Consider the following 27714-nt stretch of genomic DNA (forward strand, 5'->3'; position numbering starts at 1 on the left):
TCTCTGAACAATATCCAAGATTTATGTGACAGTCTTTAAAAAAAAAATAAGAATACTGTTGTCAATCCATTTAAGATTGGGGCTTTTTTAAGATTGATTGTGGTATTCAGACATTCACAGTCAGTGAAATCATCATAGAACAGTTCAAATACTAAGACTAATGTGAGGGAAGATACTGTGGTTTCATAATTAAAATAACAGGGATGAAGTAGAGTATATGAAATATGAATCTTCCAGTGAAGAAAACAGAGTCCCTTCTCTCTTAGAAAACATATTTAAAGTATGCAAGGATTCAGGACAGCAGTTAGCAGAGACAGATCATTTGCAGGCTGTCCAGATAGTTTATCTACTCTTTGGTCACTCCTGTCACAGACAGTGCCACCCAACAGATGGCAACAGCTGCTTTCAAAACAGAAGTGATTGTAATAGCTATAGTTACTAATGCAATTTTACTAGCTGTAATTTTAAAAAGCATCCTAAGTATTTTATAGGTAAGTGTTGAAATCTGAGATTTGTCTGGGCTGTAATTTCTGGTCTTGCATGAAGTTTTCAGATATTGGTGAAAATATAGTTGGACTTGTTCAATTTTGCACAAACTTAAAAACATACTTCTCATAAACACCTTGCTTATCTTTGTACTGTAAAAAACACAGTCTGCCAAAGTTCCACTCATATTTTATATTAATTCCTGTAGAGACATGAGTGGAAATTTTCATAAAGTTGGTGTTTCAATAAACACATGCTGGTATTGAATCATTGACCTCTATTAGAAGTTTTACACGTTGTCTAACCACAAATGCTTTAAACATGTCTCATTCCTGGAAGCATTCAAAAAATGTAAATGTGGTGCTTAGGGACAGGCTTTAGTGGTGGACCTGCCAATATTAAGTTAATGGCTCAACTCAATGATCATGGAGATCTTTTCCTTAATAACTTGATGGTAGGAAAAGCAGAGTAGACACGTATTCTGTTTTAATTAGGTGTTAACAATGCTAAATGAAAATATTGGTAGTTACAAAGAAAAAAAACCACCTCAGTTGATAACTTGCAGAAGTTTAACTAATTAATTCAGAATAGTTTATGTATAATCTTTGTAAATATTTTACTGATAGGAGGCCTTGGTTTCTCCTCTGTGAAAAGCACACGTCTGTCTTACAAAATGATTTTGAAGTTCTATCAGCTAATGTTTGCAAGGCAGTGAGATACAGTGGTGATTGGTTTGGCCTATAAAATAATTTTCATATGAAAAAATGGGGTTTAAAATGCTATGGGTCATACAGTGCAAAGTATGCATAGCTGTCAGTTTAAAGATGCCATTCTTGTCACCATTAGAATAAAAGCTGATAACTGTTTTTGATTTTTCCCCCAAATTACTTTATGACAGCAAAATTATCTTGATCCTCTCCTGGTGCACAAAATCTGCACAAATCATTACACCAAGGATAACTAGCCCAATTCAGATTTTAATTACTTGTATATGACATGGACCTTTCTCACAAATTTAAAGGTCCAACAAGGAATATTTCCCTGTTTTTCAGCTTGCTTAAAATGTTTCTGCTTTTCTCTTGAAAATAAAATATGTGCTTTTGAATCTTGAATAGCTGTCCTAAAATACATGGAGAGCTCTAATACAAAGTGGCCTAAAAGGTTAAATTGTTATTTTACTGGCTTTTGGATCTGTATTTTGTCAGACTATTTTAGACATTTGTGATGAATCCTGCATGCACGCTATATTTACAATTTGCAAGAAAATAATTCTAGGTTAAATAGATTATTTTTTAATAAGATTTAAGATGTCAAGTGTAAATTTTAGTTTTAATGTTTAAGTTAACTAGTGTTTCCTTTGTTCCTCTACCTCACAGCTTCCAAAATGAAGATTTTGATAATGATTGATTTTGTCCTTGCAGCTAGCTTGATGGATGTCATTGGCAGCTCTGTAAGTTCTAAATATTTCTGCAGAGTTTCTTCTAAATACTGCATACCTTATCCTCTCTAGTGCTCACAATGCTCCCCTCCATAGTGTTCACAGTATCTACACACAGTGGTAGAACCTTTGATGGAAAATATCAGAATTCATCAAGAAATGAAAGAACGAGGAAATATCTTCAAATGGTGTGTACTGGGGACAAGTTTCCAATAGGAAAAAGGAAACAAATGCATAAATTTACAATGGAAGATAAATCACTAGGCAATGGCACAGAAGAAAGAAATCCAGTCAGTTTGTGACTGCATCTCAAGTGAAAGAGGAGGCAATATATATTTCCTAAAACAGATATCATGGAGGCACATTGTACAGAAGGCATACAAGATGGTTATACTACCATTCAGGCATAATGCTAACTGAGAATAACACCTGTAGTTTTGAGCAGCATACTTACAGAAAAGCAAAGCACAGGAACTCCTAAAGCAGTGGCTGCAGCAGTGCTGTTTCTGGGCACTGACACTTGGTATGCAGAATGTTTCCATCCTTTTCCACCTTGTCCACTTGCCCTACATGTTCTTCTCAAACAAAATCCATTACTTCATATTCTTACTTGTTTCCATGTAACTACATTGTAGTTCACACTCAGGAACAATAATCAAAGCTCCTTCACTTCAAGCTCCCGAAACCCTCTCCTATTCTGTTTCTCCAACAAAAACCCTAAAAAAATCACACTTACTCCACAGTTTAAAATACTTCCAGCCTCACCAACACTGCACTGCATGTCATGGCTGTCCTTACTAGTTTTATATCCAGGTCCTAAATAGCAGAGACCTAAAGGGATTGAATCTTTGATTCATAATTGCCTAGGTGGAAGTAGTTGCTGAATTTACAACTATTGTTTATGGCTTACATTACCTTGTGGAAAACTTTCATTCAGATAAGTAGCTTTATAGAGGCAGGATGGGAAGCACTTGACTCTCTAATCACTTCTGCTCAGTGGAGAAAAATATTACTGATTTCTGTGGAGGCCTACGAAAAAAGAGACCACAGTTAAATGCATTTACTAATTTTTTAATTATTATTTTTCATTTAGAATATTTTGGACTTATCTGACCCTCTGAGTAAAAACTGGGAATATTCAGAACTTCATCTCAAAGTTTTCACCTTTTAATCTAATTAAAACACTAATTTCAATATAGAGTTATTTTGGAGCTAATTTATATTCTAAAAAGTATAGGAAATAGCACCACAGGTAAAAACCTTGTATTTTTATGAAGTATTTTCATGAAGTATTCTGAGTCTAATTTGTAGCAATAATTTTAATGGAAGGTTACTGGATGCTAAATAATTCACACAATAATGAAAGTGAATGCACATTAATTGCAGCAGCTGGTTAAATGTAGGATTGTGTGTCCAAGAGCAGAGCTGTCAGCAGTTGTTAGATAATTGCTTCTCAATGTGTAGTGCAAACAGTTGCTTCACTGAAACAGACAGAACAGGTTGTGTTCAGTCTGGTTTCAGTCAGTGAGCATCACTGTCCACTGGAATAGCCACAGTAAAATCCACATTTTGTTGAGTATTTCAACATTGTAATGGTTTAACTTTGGTCCATATCTAACAAATGGAATAGCAATATGTGAGAACTGTAATTTACATTTTGCTTCTTTATTACTCCAGCTGTGCACTGGTTTAACTTCAATGGTTTTTAAAGGATTATCCTGTGAAAAAACGTGTAGCAGCACATTGAAAGAACAGTCTGGTAAATGGAAGATCTAAAAGCCACATTGATCCAATTGAAGTTACAGTTACCTTGTGATTGTCCCATTAAAAAAAATAGACATAGAATTCCAAATATGAGAACTGTGGTTTTGCTGTTCAGCAGCGAAAGTCTAATGGGATTTGTCTGGAGTTGACAGAGAGACATCAATGAGAAGGCTGAAGTCAGGGAGAGAAGAGAAAGTATCAGATACCAGTGCTTTTCATATTTAGGTTACTTTCAAAACTGTTTCTTCTCAAGCAATTTTTTTCTTATGCTTATTCAGTATGGCTAGTCTTGTCTTGATTATCACTTCTAATTTACTGTCACGTCCTAAGCATTAAGAGTTAAAACCTTTTAAATAAGGAAAACCTCCTAAGCATTAAGAGTTAAAACCTTTTAAATAAGGAAATTGCTATATGTAGTGTAGCTATATCACTGTTCACCCCATCACGAGTGTATTGTCTGCAAAGCAGATGAGAATCAGCTCATAGTCATTCATTTTTATGAATTAATTAATAATTTTATAGTAAACAATAACAAAAGATAGATTTTAAATGCAAGTTTAAGAATAATATTTAGAGACACAGCTTGTTGCAGAATTGTTTATTTGGTTCAAAGGAAAGGACCTTTTATTATGGTATATGAAGTAGTGTCATACTGAATTTTGATACCAAGTTTTTCTAAGGTAAGATAATATTTTTTTCAAGAAGTTCTATACTTGTGCTATATAATTTAATCACAGCAGGAGAATGGCTTTTAGCAGTATGAAAGGGGAACTGATAGAGGCATTTCTTTCAGCTGAAAGAAACACCTGTAGCTGCCCCTCCTCAAATGTCCTGTCCCTTGCTCTTTCTAGAATGGAAGGTAGCTCTTTGTGGCTCAGATCTTGCCATTGTCACAGAGGTCACCCACCTGAAGGCTTGTCTATGAAATTATGAGGGCCTGGCTATGGGGGCCACCATTTCCAGGCCTCCTATTCCATGTCACCATGTTCTCCAAGCTTGTGAGGATGGAGTTAAGACTGATACAGGCTAGCCTTCTCAGTAAAACTGGTAACTGTGGCATGGTGACTTCTTTATCACTCTTAACTTAGTATAATTAGAATAAATATTTGGTTTGACTGGGAACATGGGATTTTTTGCACAGCTTTTCTTTTACAGTTAGCATTAGCTCATCAGGGTGAGCCTGGAAATATTTTTTGAATACTTTTAAAATTTTTTCACTCTTTCTCAATCTACCTGTACATTTCTTTCTCTCTCTCTAAAGCTCTACAGTCCTCTGTAATTTTCTGTATTCACACAGGACCACACTGACAATTTGCAGTCACCTGTCAAAGAAGCCTCTTCTGAATCTCCCACTGAATTCATTCCCACTGAGTAGAAAAGTCAGCTTTCATGAAGGATTTGTATGAAGCTGCAGATACAATTGAGACAACCACCCTGGAAAGGCTGCAAAATAAATAGTGCATCTTTTCTTTGCAATATGCAACATGTCCCAGATTAACCACCGCATACAGTCAAGTAACATCCCTCTAAGCCACCGTAGCAACTTTGTATGCCCACCTATTTAACTATTTTCTTCTCTTGTTTCTTGCTAGAAGAAAAGGATGATATGCTAAGCATCTCGTATAGCTATCAACAACTGAAAAAAGATTTTCAAGCAAAGGTTCTTAAATGAGATAGAACTTTTGGCCTATTACTGTGTCCCTCTAAAAAAGGTGTTTGGGAAATGTGCCTCTGGCCCTACAGCCACAGGCTGTGCCCTTGTGGGCAAGCATTGCCATGGTGCCCTGGCAGCTTCTGGGCCAGCAAGGGCTCAGCGCTGGGCGCACAGCGGGCCAAACAGCCCGACGTGGGCAGCCCAAACACAGGCTGTTGAACCTTTCCCTCTCAAACAGGTCACTGACAAACTGCCTAGTTATGCCACATACGTATTTTTTCCCCCCATTCTTTTATTTCGCCATGTACTCTAGATTGCAGTTAAGTATGAATTAAAGCAAGTCTCTGATACACTTCAGTAATACTTAAGGCAGAAATTTGTCTTCAGGATTGTTCTGCACAGTCTTATGATCAGATTTTTCAGTTGAACTAAATATTGCAGGCAAATGGAAGAATTTGTTGGAAGTGTTCATGGACAAAGGGTGAAACCTGAGCTTGATGCAAATGAAAGTATGCAGACACCACTTAGGTGAACGTCACTATGTGCAGCAGTATGCTATTGCAGACATTTTTATAGTTTGGTGTGATAGGGCAATGTTCTGAGATATCAGTTCTTCCATATGAATGGCAAATATTGCAGGTCTACATGTAAATAATGTCCCCTATGAATAAGGTAGCACCAATTTTGAATTACTGCAAATTTGATCTTACATGTCAGATTTCCAGAAAGTCACCCTTTGATTTTGCCTTTACAGTGCTAATTGTGCTCTTTTACAAGCTACTAAAGTCTGCTCATATAAAATTTCAGTGTTACTGATGCAAAACCTATGTCATGTTTCCAAAGGCTTTTCTCCCTCACACTGAAATCAAATTTATTTCATATATATTTTAAACCATACAGATGGTTTTAAGTTCTCCAGATCAGGTTATGTTCACTTTGACTATTTTACCGTTGTCTTTAATCTAAAACCAATTATTTATTGCTCAGCATGCATTCAGCATGTCAGAATTGCCACATTTCTCACCCACTCTGCATGGCAAAATTAAGTACAAAAGTCGCAGTCAACATTGACTTTAACTTTTGTTTTAACTTTTAATTTTCATGTATATTCAGGGCTTCTTAGAGGCTATTTTAGTGTTCCAAAAATGAGCTTAAAACTTAACAATATTTATGTTGGCAAGGTTAGGATTCTTATCATAAGAAGTGTGTAACTTAAAAGCATTCAAAAAATGCGCTATGAAGTTGAAAACATGTCCATGTGGATTGCATTCCTTGAAAACTCTTTAGAACCTTCACAATGTTAGTAGCAGGCTTCTCTGGGTAGAAAATCTCTGTGCATGGAAGATGATAGAGATGGGGCCTCCTTATGATAGGGTCTGTATTATAGGGTTTTTTTCTCCCCAAAGTCCCCATTGCATGTTTGCAGTTAGAGCTGGTAGCACTAAAGAGAAGGTCCCTTTGCAAAGCATTCTTAATATGTATGTTTTATATATGCACAGTAACATATGAAATAATTTAAAACAAAGTAGCAACAGAGATGGAAGTCAACATAATGTCTGTGGGAAATTGTGACCAAAATATTTTATTCAAGTTTAATTTTATTTGTGGTTTGGTTGGTTGGCTCTTTGTGTCACATGTTAAATATCACATAAAATTTGTTGATTTTACAATAAGATATGTTTTCCTCTCTAGGATTTACAGAAATGTTTTCAAGAGCAGATACGACTTCAGGGCCAGGTGAGGCTTCTGGAACATCGTGTAAAACAGCAGCAGTTAAAAATTATACAGCTCTTAGAGAAGAAAGAGATTCAGTACAATGACAGAGAAGATGAAAACAGTGTCATTGACTTGGGAGGAAAAAGACAGTATTCAGGTTAGAAATGGAGCTATTCTTTTCATTTCCATTCACTGTAATGATACCCAGATGCTTTAGCACAATTGGGCCTATTGAGTTATTGTTTTAAAAACTCATTGTAGAATGTTTGTTTAAAACACAGTGCTCAGCTTTTACCTGGACCTGCTGTGCAGGGAAAAATTGCTAATGTCAGATTGTAGAAATCAAATCAGGATTTAAGAAGTTTACTGATTTATTAGTAGTGCATAAAGAAACAATCAGTTAACAATCATAACTTTAAAACAAGCATAAATATCAGCAATACAACAGATAAAAGCCAATAATAGACATTTACAAAATGTTAATCAGGACTTACAGATTTCTAAACACCATTGTTTGACTAATGTCAGACGTTCTAACAATCTCAAAAATAACTAAGAGGGTTAGTTCACATTCATGCATTCAAATGGCTGACTTTGTTCCAATCTATGAAGTCCCTGAGACCTCCGTATTTACACACCTAAGCCTGGCATAATGGCATCTGCATCTCACTTTAATAACATTTTCACTGAGCTGGATTCAGCTCATGACATCACAGCTTTTAAATCCTGATTTAAAGTTTTTTTCTGATTTCACCAGTACTCTGGTAGTGATCCACTCCTTCTACAGTGGAAGGCTTATAATAAATACAGTGGAAGTATATAATAAGACATAATCCAAACTCTTGATAAATAAAACACCATCCAAAACAATAGTTTTGATTGAAAATACAATTTAGGAGACTGACTTCTAGGTGGTGTTTGTTTCTAGCTGTCCAGTGCTAGAAAGTCTTAAATACTATTATTTTCAATAGCGTTGTTTCAATATGCTTGTAGCGCTTATGCTGCTGGAAGAAATACCAATATATATAACATTTGATCCCAAGGCATCAAATATAATAGAACACCATTGAAATGAAATTAAAAGCAGTTGTAAATCTGACATAAAAATTTTAGCTGTGTATTTATGTACTCAGCATTCTGGAACACTTTATTTTTATTATTAGGGCTGACTCACTTGTTACTGAAAAAGATTATTAAAACCACATTTCTCTGAATGGTATTTGTCCTTTCTTAGCATAAGCCCCAATTTATTCTTTTACAATGTTATTCTAAAAAAACAGATCTAACTTGTTCCTGTTTCTGATTATTTTTTTCCCCTATTATTTTTTCACTTTCTTTACAGCTTGGAAAATGCCTTTCTCTGTTCATACTGTATTATTTTCTCAAACTACTGTAGCATTTTAATATCAACAGAGCTGAATAATTTGAGTTAGATAGTGATGGGGAAATTCCATACTATATACACGTGCTAAAAATTAAGATATGCTTGTGTTTTGCTGACCTACTAAGAAATTAATGGACAAGAAAAGCTATTTTCTCTAAGCCAATCACACATTCTCTATAAAGATAACTTAGCTGTTATTTAAATAATTTTTTCTATTACAGTTTATTCAAATTCTGGCATAGCTATTTGTTTTCAGTATAGAGTATTTATTTTCTATGTCTAATCTTCACTGACACTTTCACTGAAGAGAAATATAATAGTTCATAAAGTTCCAAGCAGGCCTGGAAGTTCAGCCAATTCAGAGAATTCCTTGAAGTTAATCAGCTCTACCTTAGCCAGGAAAAACAGAAATGCTGAAAATTATATGTCTTTTCTACATGACTGCCTCATGGTAGATTACATATAAACAAAGAACTCATTTCATTTCTTAATTCCTAGAGGAAAGAATATAAGATTATACAATTACATTGCTGTAATATTTCCATGAGCTCTGAATTTTGTTATTGTTGTAAATTATATTAATCAACAGCAGTGCAGACCAGACTGTGAATGGTACCAAGCCAAAGTGGTATCATTTTACACATACATTGCACTTTTTGGGTGTAGTCTTCTGTATATTTTTGCACCTATTTGGTAGAAGGGACAGGAGAATCAGGCCTTGCAATTGTTTCAGTTTTTAACACTGGAGATTCCATACTTTTGTTTCTGGCATTTCTGTGAACTTTCTAGACATAGAAGTACGTGTTTGTTTTCAAAGATTACTGTATGTTACATGTAATTTTCAGGATTCTAATGTGGATGATACCACTGTAAATTAAAAGTGACACCACTTAAAGCAGAGGAATTATTTTGCTAGTCAAGTAGAAACAAAAATTGTAGTATTTCACTATGTGAAGATATTGTTTCAAAGATATATCAAAATAATTACAGCCCAGCAAAGCTTTAGAGCAACACAAGTACAAAAATCTACCCAAAAGTCAAAGAAATGTGTTTGCAGAGACATTTCATTTTATTAGTGTAGTTCATATGTGACTTCTACATAACATGACTTGATTACCATTACTGACTTGATTTCTAATTTTGCCAGTAAGTACAGGACTAAAAATGTTGTGTCTGATTAATGTTGTGTGAACAGATTGTGCAGAAATCTACAATGAAGGCCATAAGCAAAATGGATTTTATAAAATAAAACCAATCCAGAGTCCTAGAGAATTCTTTGCGTTCTGTGACATGTCTGAAGGAGGTGGCTGGACTGTGTTTCAGAGACGTTCTGATGGCAGCCAGAATTTTGATAGGTAGGTACTAGATTTGGTAATTAAAACTGGAAACAAAGTGAAGAAACATTAAACCAGATGGTGCTAAGTTAAATCTGAACTTTAGAAGTGTATGAGTAAGTTGTTATCCCAGATAAAAGGAAGGAATGGTTATTTTGTGGGACAGCCTCCAGATGAGATATCACTTCTGGTTCTGGCTGTCTTCTGTGAGACATCTGTTCTAATCTTTTTCTGACAACTTGTGCATTTGACACAAGGACACTTCAATGTCAAATGCCTTAACAACCCTTGGAGCAAGGATTCTTAATGATGTGGAAAGGACTAGAGTGTCTTCTGCAATTAGTAAAAATCTAAAAAAAAAGAAAAAGTAAGCAATCTGAGGGCGCTGTGAGTAAAAATGTTCAGAAACATGTCTAGTGGGAGGATAAGAAACCAAGTACCTAAGTTGAAACAAGAGAGGTTCAGACTGGATATAAGGAGAAACTTTTTCATCATGAAAAGAGTCAGCAGGTTCCCCAAAGAGAATGTGCAGTCTCCATCCTTGGAAGTTTTCAAAATTTGAATGGACAAGCCCTGAACAACCTGGTCTGATCTCATGGCTGATTCTGGCTTGAGACTGACACTGGACTAGCTTGCTTCCTGAGGTTCTTTCCAGTTTGAGTTATTCTGTGATCTGAAATTGTATTATAAAACATCCAAAAAAACGTGCGTTTTTGAGAAATTAATAATTTATACCCATTTCAGGCTCTGGGCTGACTATGAAGAAGGCTTTGGAAATTTTGTTTTGAAAAATGGTGAATTTTGGCTTGGAAACAAAAATCTTCATTATTTGACTAATCAAGGTAAGATTTGTATTGTAACAATAGTCTTATTGTTTCTGTTTCTTTGCTCTTTCCAGGCCATTTTTTTTGTTTCCCCTTTTTGTTATCATAAATCCTGAATTCTGTTTTCAGTCTGCATGGATTTCTCTAAGTTTCAGAAAAAAACACATTTTAATATATGTTTTCTAAGAAAAGTTTCAAAACTGTCCTTAGGCCACTGGCATACTGAGAGCCCCTGTGAAACAGGGAACAGGAGAGAGGAGTCTACCTTAAAAGAATTGTCTCTATCCATCAGCATCACTAACAGTCCAGAGACAGGAATATACTGTACCAAAACACCTTTTCAGGGCTTTTTAGCTGTGTGGGCTATTACATGGAAGTAATTCTAGTCCAGTCCTGTTGATGAGGCCAGTAGTAGAAAGTTATTTCCATCTTTCTAATAGTCACTCAGTGTAAGCTAACTTCTGCTTTGTTGTGGAATGCTGCAGATACAAAGCTTACCCACTGGCTTAGCCAGCTAAATCATATGGAAATCAGTGCCACCAGGATGTGATCCTAGTATAACTTTTTTTTTATTTTCAGAGTATAAAAATCTAATTTTCATAGGTGAAAATTTATTGATGAATTTTCACTATGCTTTCATTACCACCTCAAATATCGTACTAATATGTAAAACCTGTAAGGCCATCTTTTTTTACAATTTTTTCCTACATTTGAAAATTTGTATTGGAATAATTCTAAAATTTTTTAAGCTGAATAAAGGCAAAGAATAGCAATATGTGCTTTAGTATGCATAAAGAAAGAAGATAAAACCCTATAAAATATGCTGAGGTGATAGAGATTAATGATAAAAACATTTTCTTTTAATCTTCTACTGTAGTGCCCAGTTCTGAAAAGTAGTGAGATAGGCTGGTTTAACTAAAATAATTTGTATTTTTTTAAAGGGAATTATACTTTAAGAATTGATCTAACTGATTTTGAAGGAGAACGGCGTTTTGCACAGTATGCAAGATTCAGAGTTGCAGGAGAAGAGGTAATAAAATATTAAATGACTAAAGGTTTTAATGAAAATGTGGATTCTGTAGACAAGCAATAAACATGCAGGTTCCCTAATTTCCAAAAAGATTTGTGTAGAGCCTTAGTACCATATTTTCTTTCTTACACATGCTTCTAATTTTCAAATACCTACTAAAAGTGGTTTACTCTGATACATTAATTTCACACTTTCTGTAAGGGATATGAATCATTTGGTGTAGCAGATATGGATAGAAGCAGTTTTTCTATGTTTGTTGATATTACCAACAATAATGGTAGAAGATGTTCTGATTTGCTAATGTATAGTGCAAACTAGCCCTAATGTTGTTTTTATTAAGTCATTTATACATAAGGTTAATGACAAATTTTATTCCTGTTAAGCATCTCTACAGCCTTTCAGTATTAAGTACATTGTGTTTAAGTGGTAGGACATTTTTAGCATAAAAATAGCAGCAAATGGAACAGGCTAGGTTCTTGTTTGTGGTTTCACTTTCTGACATGTTAAGGGCTAAAGACATATAGGAATTTAATTTTCTTTTCTTTCTTCACATTTTTTACTAGCATTCTTATGAGATGAGTTGTGGTGAATACTCTGGTACAGCTGGTGATTCCCTTACTGGTGGATTTCATCCTGATGTGAAATGGTGGGCTGATCATCGAGGAATGAAATTCAGTACTAGAGACAGGGATAATGACAACTATGAAGGGAACTGTGCTGAAGAGGAAAAGGCTGGCTGGTGGTTTAACAGGTATTTTGATTTCATATTGGTATCGTCAACTATTCTGCTCCATGTGTATTCATAAAATAATAACATATGGTAGAAGATAGATTGGGATTGTTCATTTATTTGCAATGTGTCCTTGTCCCCTAGCAGAGATCTCAGTGCTGGTAAGAGTGAGGCTCACCTTAGAAGGGACAGCACCTACTGTGCAGCTCAGGCTGTGATAATGGCATTTGCCACAGGTCATCTTTGTTATCAGGCAGTGAGGAGGAGAATCATTCTGCCCTCTGAGTTAACTAGCTTTTACACAAGTAGGTCATGTAGAACTTGCAGGTACATCCCTGCTGTACTTCAGTCTTGCATTTCTTTTGTGTTGCACTAGACCAGATGTGGCAGCACTGAAAATATCTGACAAGCTAAACTAGTGCCATGTTATCAAGACTCATTTTTTTCACCTCAATTCACAGTACCTCACTCTTGTTAGTCTTTACAAATGGAAATGGTAATGTGTCCACTCAGTTTCTGTCAGTGTGCATATCTGGACTGAGTGAAAGATTTTTTCAAATAGGGTCGAATAAGAGAATTTAAAATTCTACAACATGCAATATACCAAATCAAAAAGAAATAATAAAAATGGTAGCCTTAGCCTGTACAGATCAGCTGTGTTCTTTCCTGTAATTAATTAAATAAATACTGCCATGAAGAGAAACTCTGCAATCTAGCTGTGTAATAGAAAGGTTTAAAATACAGCTCAGGGAGGCACACTATTCTCTCACTGTGATCTCAGTTCACTTGGCAAGAGGTGCCAGGCTGGATCAACTCCATTGTTTCTGTTGTGTCATCCTTTGTTTCTCTTTTTAACTCCTCATTTGCCAAATTCTGTTTTCATAAGTAGTCTGTGACCACCTTTACTGACATGATGTGGCCATTAACTCAGTGTTTCACAATTAACTACTTATTTTAATACATTTTAATATATTTGCATGGATAGCCAGTCAGCAGAATGTTTGAGTCTTGGAAAAAGTCACATGTAGACAATGTTTTTTTGCATTTCTCAGGAAAGTTAAGATATAAAAGGAAAAGGTAACTATGTTGAAGCTTCTTTTCCCATGAAATCAGAGCTTTTGTAAATTTAAAGGAGTATCTGGACCTCAAATCACATAAAACTGATATCATGCCATGGATTTCATTAAGACTGAATTACCAATCACTTTTAGACCACTGAATAAATTTTTTGCCTTTTATAAACTTTTTTTCTTTTATATTGGATTGATCTGGACAAAAGAATGACCACTTTGCTAAAGTAGCTGCACAGCAGAACTTGACAGTTATTTATACCTTGTCGTTGGTGCTACATAACTTCTAAAGATAGCTGACTCCTACTAGGCTGGTTCTTATTATGGTTGTGTAGCTCATGCTCTTAAAGTGACAGTCTAGCTTGATAATGAAAATTAGTTACTAATAGTGTTATTTCACTGCTTTGTTATGGAATTTTTAATGTGAAGCCTAACATAAAACTGAACATTGCAAAATACTAGAAAATGTCAGTATCATTAAGTCCTACTCAAAAGGACAGTACTGGCAGGGAAAGGAAAGCACTCAGAAACACATATTTGTCATGCACAGATTAGCAAATATAGAAGGAATTAGTGCTCTTGGCTGGTTTGCATAAGAGCTCCCAGCTATGAAGGAATTGTTTATAGCCAGCTCTATGCTATCAGGACTAATGAAATACAGAAAAGCCCAGATAATATGAAAACCAAGGGACGTGACACAAGTGAGGCCACAAGGAAGTAGCTCAGAGCTAGTTTAAAGCCACCAGTCTCGCTCCAGCTCAGCATTTGTTTTCCTGGACTTCTGCAGAAAAATGGCCCCTTTTGTAAGCAAAGCTCTAGCAGAGAGTCTTATGTTGAATGCAAGTCCACAGAGCTGGGTTCACTCTGGTACTACCTGCAGGTCATAAGCTTTCCAGTACCCAGGGCATTGCAAAGCTCATAAGTAGTTTATAAGTAGTGAGATAAAGTTCATAAAGATTCCTAAGTAGTAAGAGTGCACAATTCCAGTTGAACATCAGCTTATTCTCTCCCAGCACTCCCATTTTTAGTTATACCATGTATGGATGGTAAGAGTGATCTGTTAGGCAACAACTTGGGGCCAGATATCACTAACTCAAGCTTCCTGCCTTACCAATCATCCCAGAGATGGCATAACTATATTCATGTGGGGTCAGTGGAGTCAATAAATCCAGACAGAATTCAAAGGGTTCTTCAGGGAACCAACTCCCATCTCTTCATATCTGTCACACAGTTAATACATAATTCAGATAAAATATCCATGGACAGTTGAGAGTTGGCTGTACTTTTGAAACCTCTGCAGTGTAGTTTTTTAACTTTATATTAGCCTATTGAAAATATAGGAGGAACACAGGCTAACTTTAAGGTATTTATTGACTTGTGAATAATGAGTGTTTTTTCACAATATCATATCACATGCCAGATGTTTACTTAGCATGTACAGTTACTTCAGACAGCATCTAGTTGGATACTCTAATTTTCACTATTCATGCTTCCCAGCACTAATGAAGACCTTCACTGGCTCATATTGCTGTTGGCAAAATTATGGTGTGCCTTTTTATGATTCTTTTAATGAAATCTGTGTTTTGATTCAAAGTAGGCAGAGTGCCTGCTCATGGCAGAATTTGTATGATTACAAAGATTATGTCAGCTCTGATACAAGTTTGTCATTCTCAAAAACAAACTCACTTTTGATGTCCACAATTTATAAGCTTTCAATTAACACATTATCAAAACTGACTTTAAAAATTGTAAGCAATAAATAAGGATATCTAGATGAGAATTTTCCTATGGAATTTTTCTCATAGTTTTTATCTCAGTTCTCAAAAACTTTGTTAATGAAGTATAAGCAAAGCCAAAAAGCCTAAGATTTGCCAGTAAGAAAACTCATAAGGTTTATTTGGAATGTTTTCTGTGTGCATAATTTCTGAAGTCTGCTTTTGGAACCCATCATGGTGTTCAATAGCTAGATATTAACAGCATTTATAATGAAATACTGAATTGGCAGATAAACCAAGCTGATTCATCACAATGTGCTGCAAAAGGAACAGCCAGTTTGCTCTCCACATAAAGATCTAAGCTTGTTTCTTGTAGAAACCAGGCAAGTATCAAGGTTGTGCTGTTTCCTTTTCAAGCCTTCTGGGTTTTGCTAGGGTTTTTTGTTTGTTTCAACCACTGTATTTTATAAGCTATAACTGCATTTCTGCCCGAGTCTGTTAAAAAACAACAAAACTCCCTCAACTTTTTGTAATCAAACAAAATACCAGCTCTGGTGATCCAGTGAATTGGTACACGTGTGTAATTAGCAATCAGAATTCATCTTTTTAAATAGAAGTCTACAGGTCGATATGAAAACTGATGGTGGTATTCAGGTTTTGTCATACAAAATACCATGTGGTGTAACTGGAAAACTTAAGGGGGGCTATTCTGGAACAACAGAAAACCATAACAGTATTTCTTTCCCAGAGTATGGTGTATGCCCTGCTGTCTTCCATCCTGAACAACTCTGGAAAAATTTTCCACTGAAACAAATTAGCAGGAGAAACTCCAAGAGCTAGTAATGCCATAAAACATGGAAAAAAAAAGCAGCATTTTTGGTTAAAAGAAGCAAAAAACATTTGCAGTTCTTCCTTAATTAAAACACTGTTGTTTATGTGCACAGAATTCAAAAATGCAAATTTATGCAGCTGTCAAATTAGGCTGGCATCAACATGGCAAAATTTTTTGACTCGCAGAGAAATAAATAACAAATGCGTGGAACTTTTCAGCAGGAGGCCTTATTGCTGTTTCCCTTTACTTTCCCACCAGGTGTCACTCTGCCAACCTGAATGGTTTGTACTACAGAGGTCCCTACACTGCCAAGACAGACAACGGGATTGTTTGGTACACCTGGCATGGGTGGTGGTATTCCCTAAAATCTGTTGTCATGAAGGTCAGACCTGCAGACTTTGAATGTAATATTGTTTAAATATTCTATTAACATGATTCACCCGATTAATATTTTAGGAAATTCATTCCAAATTAAAAGGGGCAGATTTTTACTTCTCAATCTATGCATATATAAATTTGGAATAATTCCTCTGCAAGCAGTAGTTTTGTGAGATGTAAGTGAAAAGACAAGCTAGCCTATGAACCTTTAGATACAAATATTAATGCTAATGGGTCCAGGTATTTTTTTAAAAAGGCAAGTGTTCACCTAGGAATAAAGACATCTTCATTAGGATGGCGAATTTTTGGCTTTCTAGTAACTCCAAATCCTTTCACCCTTAAAAACAACAGTATTGTTACTGTGCTGTCTCAAAAATGAAAAGTAATTGTACTTACACAATAAAAAAGCACCGACTCAAATAGATGCATAAGGTTTACTCAGTGAATGGAACATGCCTGCTTTGGAAAGGTTCAAGACTTTAGAAATGAGTTTCCTGTAAATCCCTCTGATGCAAAGGTTGTGTGTGTTGTGTACATAGTATACATAAAAGGTTTAAAGAATGAGGCAGGGAACTGAAGAAAGAGAAGGGGTGCTGCCAGGGTACAATCTACATAGAGAAGTGGATTCTCTTGTTTGCCAAGGCATTTCTAGGGCTGGTCACAACATTTCAATCATTTTCACATGTTTCAAAACATTTTTAGATGGTTGGTAATTATGCTTTTCTCTTTCTTGGTAACCATAATGCTTTGTCTTTTTCTTTTTTTCTTTTTCTTCTTTTTTTCTTTTTCTTCTTTTTCTTTTCCTTTTTCGATTTTACAACTCTCTAATTTTGAATATCCTGTCCAGTCACTTCCTCTCCTTTCCCTCTATACTCATCTAAGCTCTCTGGGCTTTTCTCCATCTCAAGTTGCACATCTATATTTTTCTTGTACAAGAATAATGGTAAGAGAGACTTTGCCTATCCCTGGCTTTTGTGCCTGGCACAACAATAGACTCTAATAGCCAGTAATAACAAGAGCTGCTGAATAGTGCTTGCTGCCATGGAGAAGATAGGAATACTCTCTAGAAAGCTATCCAGTGAAATGTAGTCCATTTCTGCTGGGCAGATGCAAATGAAGACTTCAAAGAAAATATGGACCTAAACTTGCTTTCCTAAAACAGTTTTGCTTCTGTGGTTGAACTGCCACTCTCTCTCCCCCTGTCCAAATACAGTTTTGAACGGGGCAGCCGCTTTCAATCATGCTTAAAATAATTGAAACTAAGATTTGGTAAAGGTCAATTTATAACTACATTGTTATGAATACAGGACAGCTGAATTGTAACTCTCTGCACGGCAATTTTCCCTTCCATGTTCATCCTCCCGAAACAAAAGTTTGTAAAGAATCCTTGAGACAATTGCATGGAATAAGGGAGGGAGGATGTTTGTAACAACTGGGGGGAAGAAAGAGAGTTCTTATGAAACAATCTCACTCAATAAGATAAATCATGCTACACCTAAACAAAAAAAAACCCAAAAAAAAGTGTGGAGAAAAAACAGGGTTCAGGTAGCTAAAATCATGTTATAAAAAATCATGTAAAAATTGTGCCAATGAAAATCTGCAGTAATGATGTTTTAAGGTCTCTTCTTTTAGTGGTAATAGCAGATATTCTAGATAATCCAGTCTTTTTCTCGATGTATCAACTGATACTGTGCTAGAGAATTCTAGCCTTTAGCACGTCCCTGTGAGGGGAGAGAGGACCAATGAACAGTTATTCAACTGTTTATTTTGAACTTTGTTTAATTAGTTACACCAAATTACATTCAGTATCTGGGAGGAAGGCCCCTCATGTGTGTGTAAGGGGAGAAAGGGGGAGGGAGGGAAGTAGAGAGAGAGAGAAGTAGAGATAGTAAGAGAAATTCAACATTAAAACAGAAAATCTGATAAAGTATTTTTATTCAATTTTATTACATAACTTAAATTGGGTTCCTATGTAACTATGCGTATGTCTGTAGGTATGGTTTATTAATAATGTGATGGAAGTTTTGGAGTAGTTTAAAAAATGTTGTAAGTACAGTATTCCCCATAATGATTTTCAAATTCTTTTTCCAATCTAAGAGGAGAAAGCTTTAATTATTTGGGAAAAAAAACCCAGAATGCCATTATGTGGAAATTGCAAAAACATCTTTAGTTTTTCACAGGAAAATGGAAAGATTAACTCATGAATTTGGAAAGTATCAAGGCAGATCATATTCTACCAAAATAAAAGACAAGGAGGATTTATGCATAGGAAAGTTGGATTTTTAGTACACAAAAAAAAAAAAAAGACTTTCAAAATTTACAGACTGTGTTCATAATATCTATGATAATTTTTAATATACTGCAGCATAAATCTATCATCTTTATTTATAATAACCCTAATGAAATATTTTGGCTGAGTTAGGGTGCTTTTGACATATTCTGATATAAAATTTCACTCCTTTTCTATACTGTAAATCATAAAATGAAGAAAACTCAAGTCTGTCTTTTTGTACATCTTCAAATGCACTTAGATGTTTATTTGGACTGAATGGTCTTCTGAACAAGGAAGTATCTAGCATACTGTCAGCAATATTCAAATATTGTATTTCATTTCCACCACTTTTCCATGGCCTTTCTTTGTGCAATAAATCTTTCTGACCACATGAAAAGCATGTGAAAGTGTTGTAATTCAAAATGGTCAAATAATTGTTCTTAAATAAACAAATAATTTCTTTTCAAAAGGGAAGTTTTAATAGCTACCAGGCAAGACACAAGGTTGGAAGAGAATTCTTTCCTCTGCCAGGCTTGCCTGTTCACATGAATTTATTTTCTCAACAGGTACAAACGTGTTCTAAATAGTCTTTATTATTACAAGATAGCAGAACACAGGCCAGTTTATTTGTTCTGGTGTTAGGCAGAACATTGTTCCCAAACAGCTGAAAATGAATACATACTATTTCATATAAATCATATGACCCAGAAGAAGAAGAAGAATTGAGAAAATAACAAGAAAAATGTTTTGTTAGTCATGTTAATAAAGAACATAATGATATCTACCAGTAATGTGGAATCAAAAATATATATTTTTGTAATATCTGTTCAAGGGAAACACTCTTGAATTTAATTCTATGTCTGTGTTCTTGCATTTGCTCAACATACTGGAGAGTAAAAGAATGGAAACCACAATCCCAGATGAATTAAATGAGCAGTAACAGAGCCTTTTATCTTACAGCATTTGTTTTCCCTAGAATATGTAGAATGCATTGATAGAGTTGAGGTACCTCAGTCTGGCCTATGGCTTTCCATTGGAGATTCTTCTCTTCAGCTCTATTGTCTTTCTGCAGTCTACCTCTCCTCACCATTCCCAAAACTGTTACTCCTCATACCAATATCTGAATGCCTTTTGTAAGTATAACATTTTGTTCTGTCAGAGCTACTTCTTCGTGCTCTTGAAATGGTACACCCAGAAAGGGGATTTGAACCACAGGTTGCCCAGTCTGTGAACATTCCTGTCATGCTACTTTAGTTCACTTCTTATTCTCTCAAAAAAAACAAGCTAATTTTTTCTCAATTTCCTTCAGCAATAAGTTCTCTTTGGCAGTTGTAACAGAGGTAGAAAGAGCAGAAGTATCCAGGGAAGTATTCTGTATCTAAATATTGAAAAATTAGAAACATTTGCACTTATTTCTGGGTTGTGGGGATGGGGTTTTGTTTGTTTGTTTGTTTTTTTGTGATTCGTGTTTTTGTTTGGTTGGTTTTTGTTTTGTTTTTTTTTTTTTTTTTGGGGGGGGGTTAGGTTTGAGGGTTTTTTAAAAAATTATTTATGAAGTGGTCAACTTGGAAAGCAAAAATGGAGCTTTCAAAACCAGGAAGTACTTCAAAATGTGTGTGAGTATGCTTGCTGTTTCTTCAGAGCAGGTCTAAGAATTGGGAATTTGGTAAGGCTTCAAACATTTAGCTAAAATCCATATGCTCAGAGGAAGGTTCAAATCTTTGTTGAAGTGCTTCTTCAAAGAAGGTATAAAACTTTACAGTGATAGTGGCTTTTTTGATGCTTAATTAAGTTTTTTGTTGTTGTTGTTGTTGAATACACAGTGTTCATCAATTTTTTTCTTTTCCAAGCACCTGAGGGCCCTCTTAATCTTTTTTTAGTGCAGGATGCAATCCAGCTTCTCATTGGTACATCTTTAGTTAACTAAGAAGACAGTTCCTCTTAATCCCACTGGAATGGTAAACAGACTGCATCAGAAACATAATGCTGATACACAAACAGTGAATAAACAACCTTGGGGCTAAATTCATGTTTGTTTGCTTGCAGAAGAAGCAAAATATGGCCTTTGCATAAAAACCGCAAGCAAACCATCTTGTAGCTCACTTTTCTGTCCTTCCTCAGCAATCCTTAATGACAGTCAGGTTAAAGACCTGTTGGTTGTACTTTGCATAGCTTTGACTGTCTGTCTTAAGGAACCTGGGTAGCTCTGAGGTTCTGCAGAACCTGAGCAAAGGCTCCAAGCAGCTAAAGGACGTTCTTAAGGCACCTATAATGGCAGTTGTGCGAACAGACTGGATTGAATTATTTAATGAATATGTCACCCAACACTACTGGCAAGAAGATAAACAGATTCCTCTTACAAGTAAATGGTTCTCACAAATGATTACCTGAATTTCAGTGCATCCAGTTTTGTTGTCCTTGCAAAAGGTCACAATTTTCAATCCACGGTCTATCATGTAATTGCAAAATTATATTGCCATGGGAGCCCCTGGTCTGGCACTTTATGCAACATGATAGTTCATATTAAATGAATTTAGAACATTAGCTGAACACAGGCAAGTGGCATATGAGCCAAAATGCTTTTTATGTTAGTGATATCCTGCACTAGATGGTGCTCTGTATGTGGTTTTCTTAGGCAATCTTAGGCAATACTACATTTGTAAACTAGTACAATGTTTCTCCTGATTAAGTTAATTATTCAATGATAAAAAATAAGGGAAAAATATTTAGGTGAACTTTGTCCTTAACTAATTTTTGAAATAATACATGAGTACCTGAGGTTACCTAAATTGTAGAAATGCAAAGCATCTAATTCACTTGAGATACAGCTCACTTGGGTAGTTAAATTGTGTTCTTTTTTTTAAGTCTTGCATTACAATAGTAGTTTGTGTCTTCTGATGAAGCAGAAACAAAATTGTGTAAGTTCCAAACACTACTTGAACTAACTTATCTGTACTGCTGCATTCCTGCTGTGATCCTCTTATGGTCTTCCCTGCTGGGATATCTTATATTTTTCACATCTCAGCTACTAGGAATTCAAGGCAACTTCACTGAAGTGAGGCCCATCTTTATATCACAACACAAATAATACAACATTTGAATGTTTCTTGTGACCAAGAAACTGAGATTATGTGAATACTTGTGGCACAAGCAGGATGAAGTAAGTACTTGGGCAATACTGAATTCACTGATTTCAGTACAGGGATCCATCTCCTGCCAAAATGCCATAGACCTATCTGGAAAAGCTTCCTTACAGAAACCAGTGGGTTATTGATGTGGTACTCAGCAAATATAAAATTCATGCTGCATGTCACTGCTAGATGTCTTGCAAGTCCTACTCTGTAGTGTAGTATTTGTTTGAATTGTTAATGCTTGCAAGATGTGCAGTCACTTTGCCTTGTGATAAAAGGGTTTTAAATTATTGCAATGTATCTCTTTATAAAATTTTTTCTAATAACTCTGAGTATTTAATTTTAAATATCTCATTGAAGTTTTTAAAATAAGGATATTTTAAATTGTACCAGTCCGCTGTCACTGAATCCTCTGTTACATAGCATGCTTAATGAAAGATCTCAGTACAGTTCTCATCTATTTCTCTGAGTTTTCCTAACAAGGGGTTAAATACCTTATGAATTGGTTTCACTAACCCTCTGACTCAATGCAGGAGAAAAAGAAAACAGAAAAATCATACCCATCTGGAAGAACACAAGTCTCTCAAGCTAAAATTTTTAAGCAAAAAGCTCTTGGATACTGAAGGAAGGGAAGGGCTTCCTTCTTATGTTTACACAACCTGAATAAAACAAGTCGTTAATAATACAGCTTGGAAAAAATAGTCATTAAATATTTGCAATCTATGATAATAACTTTAAATTCTACTTTCTATTTCCGTTTAACATTCCCAGCTTCCCAAAGCACTTGAGCTACTAAATCTGATATAAAAGTTTCATACATAAGAAAATAACTGGACACATTTTCTGCTATGTTTTTTTCTCTTCCCAAAAGAATTAAGAAAATTAATTTCATGCAAATCAACGGAGTCCAGTAAAGTTACACTGGGGATTAATTATGTATGTCATCTGCTTCTCAAGCAGCTCATTTGTATTGTATCTCAAAGAAAATACAGCTTTAACAACAGACCTTTTCTGTTATTCTACTTTCTCATTAAAAAGATACCAACCACATTGATTATTTAGTATTCTAGAGTGAGTGTAGCCCTGTTAGTCTGTATGTGCTCTGTAATTCATCATATACTAATGATCAACCACCTTCTCTCATGTTACCAGAACAAAAATATCTGTGTATGTCCAGCAAGAGCTCAGAAGAGCTCCAGCCAAGAAGACAAGGGAGAAATGGCCCAAAACATCTCAGATGTACTTACTGATCCATGTGATAAGAGGCTATATATTCTGTAGAGAGGTCACGTGGTGTCTTTGTCATTTGTACACTAATTAACCCTCAACCCCAAAATTCAAGTGAAATTAAGACATTCTACAGCTTTTCAAAGAACATAATCAGAAAAGATGAGCAATGAGGCTGTCCAACATAGGAAAAATTCCTGACTGAAATAAGAAAGAGTGTTACAAAATTCACAGTTGAGATATTTTGGTACATCAGTGACTGTAGGGAAATAGTACAGACTTCCTTAGGAAATAGCACCACCATAATGATTTCAGCAGGTGGAATATAATTTAAATGAGTATTTACTTTTGGTTCTTGCTTGATGGGCAGCCTCTTTATATAAGACAGCTTTAAAATAAATACTCAACTCTGTATCCTAGACTTCTCTCATGAAAAACCTTTCTACCAGAAAATACAAAAGACTGCCTGTTTCACAAGGACACTTGACACATTATGGTTCTGTGTAATATCAGTGAGGATACTGATATTTTTGAAGTACATAGTGGAAGCTGATGTCTGGCAGCTGCCTTGTTGCTGTTGTCTCTGTTATTCACCTCCATTTTTTTAACAGGATCTCCTTTCAGTTGAATAGCGTTGGAACCCAAAACGTAAAATGAGACTTGGGAGAAGTCAGCTGCTAATAAAAGGTTCCACTGTCCTTTCTTGCTGACCCCATAATTTAAATGCAAGCAAGTCTGCTGTGATATCAGAGAAAGCCTTAATTGAGGTGCACTTATGCTTACTTATTAAAAACAAGTACGTTTTAGCACACTGCTTCTTGGAAATGCTGTGATACACATCCTCAGATACAAATGTGCTTCTTTCATTATTTTAAGCAAAACCTGTATTCTTGTCTGAAAGAAAAAAGTACTGCAGTAGTGTTTATTTCACTGCCTGTTTTATCATGCAATCATTGTGTTAAGAAAACAAGTGACCAAAATAAAAATCCCTTCTTTGGGACAGAGAGATTTTGAAAGCAAGGAAAATCTGGAACTCATGGAACTCTGGAACTCATCTGGAACTCCTGACTCATGGATCTCATTTTTTAAATATAAAGAATAAGTCCCAAATATATATTTTTTCAGCTTAAGAAGTGAAACCTAGAATTTGAAGATATAAAAGTGAACATTAACATTTTTCCCCATGACTTCTTATATTCTCTGAATCATGTAGCAAGTAATTAAATTTTTTCATACTACCCTCATGTATGAGAAATATCATTTAAACATTTTACAGAGCATACTGAAACCTATTTAGGAAACATGCAATTCAAGAATTATATTTAATTCTATTAGTAGCCTATGCTGATAATTCTGTCTAAGCCTCATCTATAAGCAAAAGTCTTCAGGTTTTTCACTAGAACAAAACCTTATTAACAGCAGTTCCTAAAATATAGCCAAGATAAGAAGAGAGGTTAAGGCTTTTGTGTACCTTTTGCATACAGGTTTACGTTAGGAGAACGGTTCCTTTTCAGAAGCATTTTACACAATGATGAATTCAGTCCCTGGGAGGGAGGTACTGCGAAAGTGTTCCAGAGTACATTTAAAATGCCCATCATTCTCCCTGAGAGATTATCATTGTTAGCTTGCATCCAATCTGTGTATGTAAAAGAAAGAAGTGCTGACTATACCAAAAGGCTCCACTACACTTAGCCTTTATTATCTTTAGTTTCTGGGCTGGCAGGATTAATTAAGGAATTCTGCAGTTCTGACTTCCACAGAGAGAACAGCACTGAGGAGGAAGAACTAATCAGCTCCAGTTGGCACCACCATCCATTATACCACCATTCACAGAGACAGGATCAGTAACTCTTAATAAGAGCACTGCCTGTTATACCCATTTTAAACACTGCAAGCTGCTCATAGTAAATGGCAAATGAACCCCAGAAGTACAAGTTAGTGTGCATAGTATGATATTTCAGTCAATTATCTATGATACATACAAAGTAGGAAAAAAAAAAACCCCAAGTATACAGGGATTCCTTGGGGAATTCTAGCCATTTTAGGCTTAGAAAATGCTATCTCTTACCACAGTTTCCATTTCAGATAATGGAAAATTATAAACCTGAAACATGCCCATGAATAGGAGGTTCAGCAAGAAACTGTGGTTAAGGAGGGCGCCGTGTGGGACAGCACAGATGAGTATTCTTCTGCTGCACATTCCAGCTCTGACTCAGAAGCTCATCACAACAGAAAACATGTTTTCATAATTCCTTGTGCAAATTAACTGACATGTGCCTTCAAAACACTCCAACATTGCATCTTGGTGACTTATCTGTGTGCTAGTCTTAATTTCAGCTATAAGAAAGCAAGGAGCTAGTCACAAAAAACCAAGTATGTTTGTTCCTCTACGAATTTAACTTTTCTTCTTACTGTCCAGGACTACTGACCTGTCAGAAAAAAGAACTGAAGTTAAATCAACCAAAGAAATAGATTGCCCAAACACTGCTAATGCTAATAATTTTGTAACTTTGTATGCCTGGCTTTTCCTTTTTTCTTACAATTCATTATACTTTCAATTAATACTTAAGAGTGCACAACAACCAAAATAAGACATCTAAAATATTAATCCAACATTTATTTGCTTTATTAATAACTGTATTTATATTGTCATTACAGCATGAAATATCAACAACACATAATTTCACAGATAAATCATACTGAATCCCAGGTGAAGAGTGCTGTAGATACATCATACATGCCTGATCTGTCTCATTCACCTGCTATTTTCCAATAAAATAATGCTGTTCTTATTTCAGATACACCTGATTCAACAGTAATCTTGTCCAGTTTGTAAAGGTGAGTGGCTTGAACCCTAGACAGGGATAAATTTTCCTATGTAAAGTCTGTCCAACCATTAATACTATGCCAAGAACCATAGACTTAGGATTTTTTCCCTAGCAAAGCTTCCTTGATCAGTTACAAGTTTTGGGGGAAAGAAAAGAAATACATCAGGCTGTTGTAAGGAAAATAAGGACTGGCTCAGAAATGAGTCCATGTTAAGATCTCCAAGTGATTTAGGCTGCTATAGAAAACATGGGCTAAAACACGTCAGGTGCAAATAAGAAACTTTTTCCCCCCCATGGGATTATTTTTACTCTAAATTCCATCTGTATTTTCTTACCTTCTTCCTTGTGGTGTGGTTTACCACCCAGAAATGGAAAAAAATACTACATTAATTTTCATTTTCTTGCTCCCAGTGGATTAATAACATTTTTTTTTAATGGCAGGCAGAAAAGGCTTGTTTTTTCTTGTTTTTCCCTGATGTCTTACTGTCTATTCAGTTACCTTTCATGCACAGAGCACATAATTCAATTTGAATCACCAAATCAAAAGCATGTGCTCTCCTTGCATTAATGTTTGAATTCATCTTTCTGTGTTAGAGGGAATGGGAAGAGGAAGGGGTTTCATTCCCCAGTTACCTGACTTAGAGCAATCAGTGCTAACTCCTGTCATAGGCTGCTGCAGCACAGCTTCCCCACAGCATTTTGTTCTGTCCTTTCTCAGTGAGGCTCAGGAGGGGACATCTTGTTGCCACAGAGAACTGTTTTCAAGCTTTTCCTCTATTTTGTTGGTGCAAGCTTCTGTTTAGTATACCATTTTAACAATTACTCCCATTTTCCTGTTGTTTCTGTCCTCTTACATTTACCATAGTTGGTTCTAATTATTCCAGCCAGTGTGAACAATGGCATAACTTGCAGTATTAAGGTACTGTGTGTCTAATGAAAGACACATTCACATACATAAAGATGTTATACCCATAGAAGCCATTACTGATAGAAGAAGATCTAAGCAAAAGTAGTGTGGTACACATTACATTGTCTTGTGAACTCAGGACCATCAACAACTTACTGTGCATCAGCTGGTCTGCAGAAATTGTCAGCATGTATTACTTTGCATTTGCTGTTGGAAAACCCTGTGCAAGTTTGCTCAGCCTCCTCTCCTGTCAGAAGGAGTCACATCACCATGTATTTGCTGCTGGCTAAGAGCCTATTCATCCCCATGTCCACATTTACCATGGTGCAAATGATACTTGCTAAATCCTGCTAACTTAATCTCGTATACAAGCTTCACACTGGGAAGATGCTGCAATAGTAATATTATTTATGCGTTCTGTAATCATAGAAAAGTGTCAAAAGCAAGTAATATTCAGCACCATTATCTGTAGCTAACCTGCTACAGATAAGAATGAAATTGCTTTGAATTCAGCAAAATTTTTTTTAAGACATTAGGTCTATAGTGAGCTAGTGATGAAAGCACTGAAAAATAGGAAGAAAAACCTGCCTGTATGATCTTTTCCTTCTATTAATTTCCCTTAAATAAATCTTAGTGCTAATAATTCTTCAGCAGCCCCCAGTTAACCACTGTTACACAGCTGAAGGCTTGGAGCTGTTGGACAGACACAGCTCCTAAAGGCCCAGGACAACTTGTTTTCCAGCAAGACACTTTCAGATAGGTCTGTGCAAACAGTCACTTGGAGTTATATCTTCACCTTCATTTCTCTGCCACAGATGGTTCCTTTACCGGAAAGATCTTAAGGACCACTTTTATGAAAAAATGTTTCCTTTAAATAAACAAACAAACAACCCCCCAAAACCAAAACAACAACAACAAAACCAAAAAAAAAAAAAAAAACACCCAACCCCAAAAAAATCCACCCAAACCTGAAAACAAAAAAAGGTAAGAATGT

At 35.6% G+C, this 27714-nt stretch overlaps 1 protein-coding gene across 2 annotated transcripts in view; it reads left to right on the forward strand.

Annotated features, from left to right (window-relative positions):
* FGL1 (fibrinogen like 1) overlaps nt 1–19390 on the forward strand; it is a 31997-nt gene extending 12607 nt beyond the window's left edge. For both annotated transcript variants that reach the window (XM_041479740.1, XM_041479741.1), the window contains 7 exons: nt 1863–1936; nt 7035–7215; nt 9638–9797; nt 10521–10618; nt 11542–11630; nt 12194–12381; nt 16236–19390. In XM_041479740.1, coding sequence (XP_041335674.1) covers nt 1871–1936; nt 7035–7215; nt 9638–9797; nt 10521–10618; nt 11542–11630; nt 12194–12381; nt 16236–16395 — 942 coding nt within the window. In that variant the 5' untranslated portion in view covers nt 1863–1870 and the 3' untranslated portion in view covers nt 16396–19390. The remainder of the gene's footprint in view (nt 1–1862; nt 1937–7034; nt 7216–9637; nt 9798–10520; nt 10619–11541; nt 11631–12193; nt 12382–16235) is intronic.
* Nucleotides 19391–27714: the final 8324 nt, after the last annotated feature.

This window comes from Pyrgilauda ruficollis, unplaced genomic scaffold (genome assembly GCF_017590135.1).
Source record: "Pyrgilauda ruficollis isolate IOZ18807 unplaced genomic scaffold, ASM1759013v1 scaffold5, whole genome shotgun sequence".
Classification (NCBI taxonomy): Eukaryota; Metazoa; Chordata; class Aves; order Passeriformes; family Passeridae; genus Pyrgilauda; species Pyrgilauda ruficollis.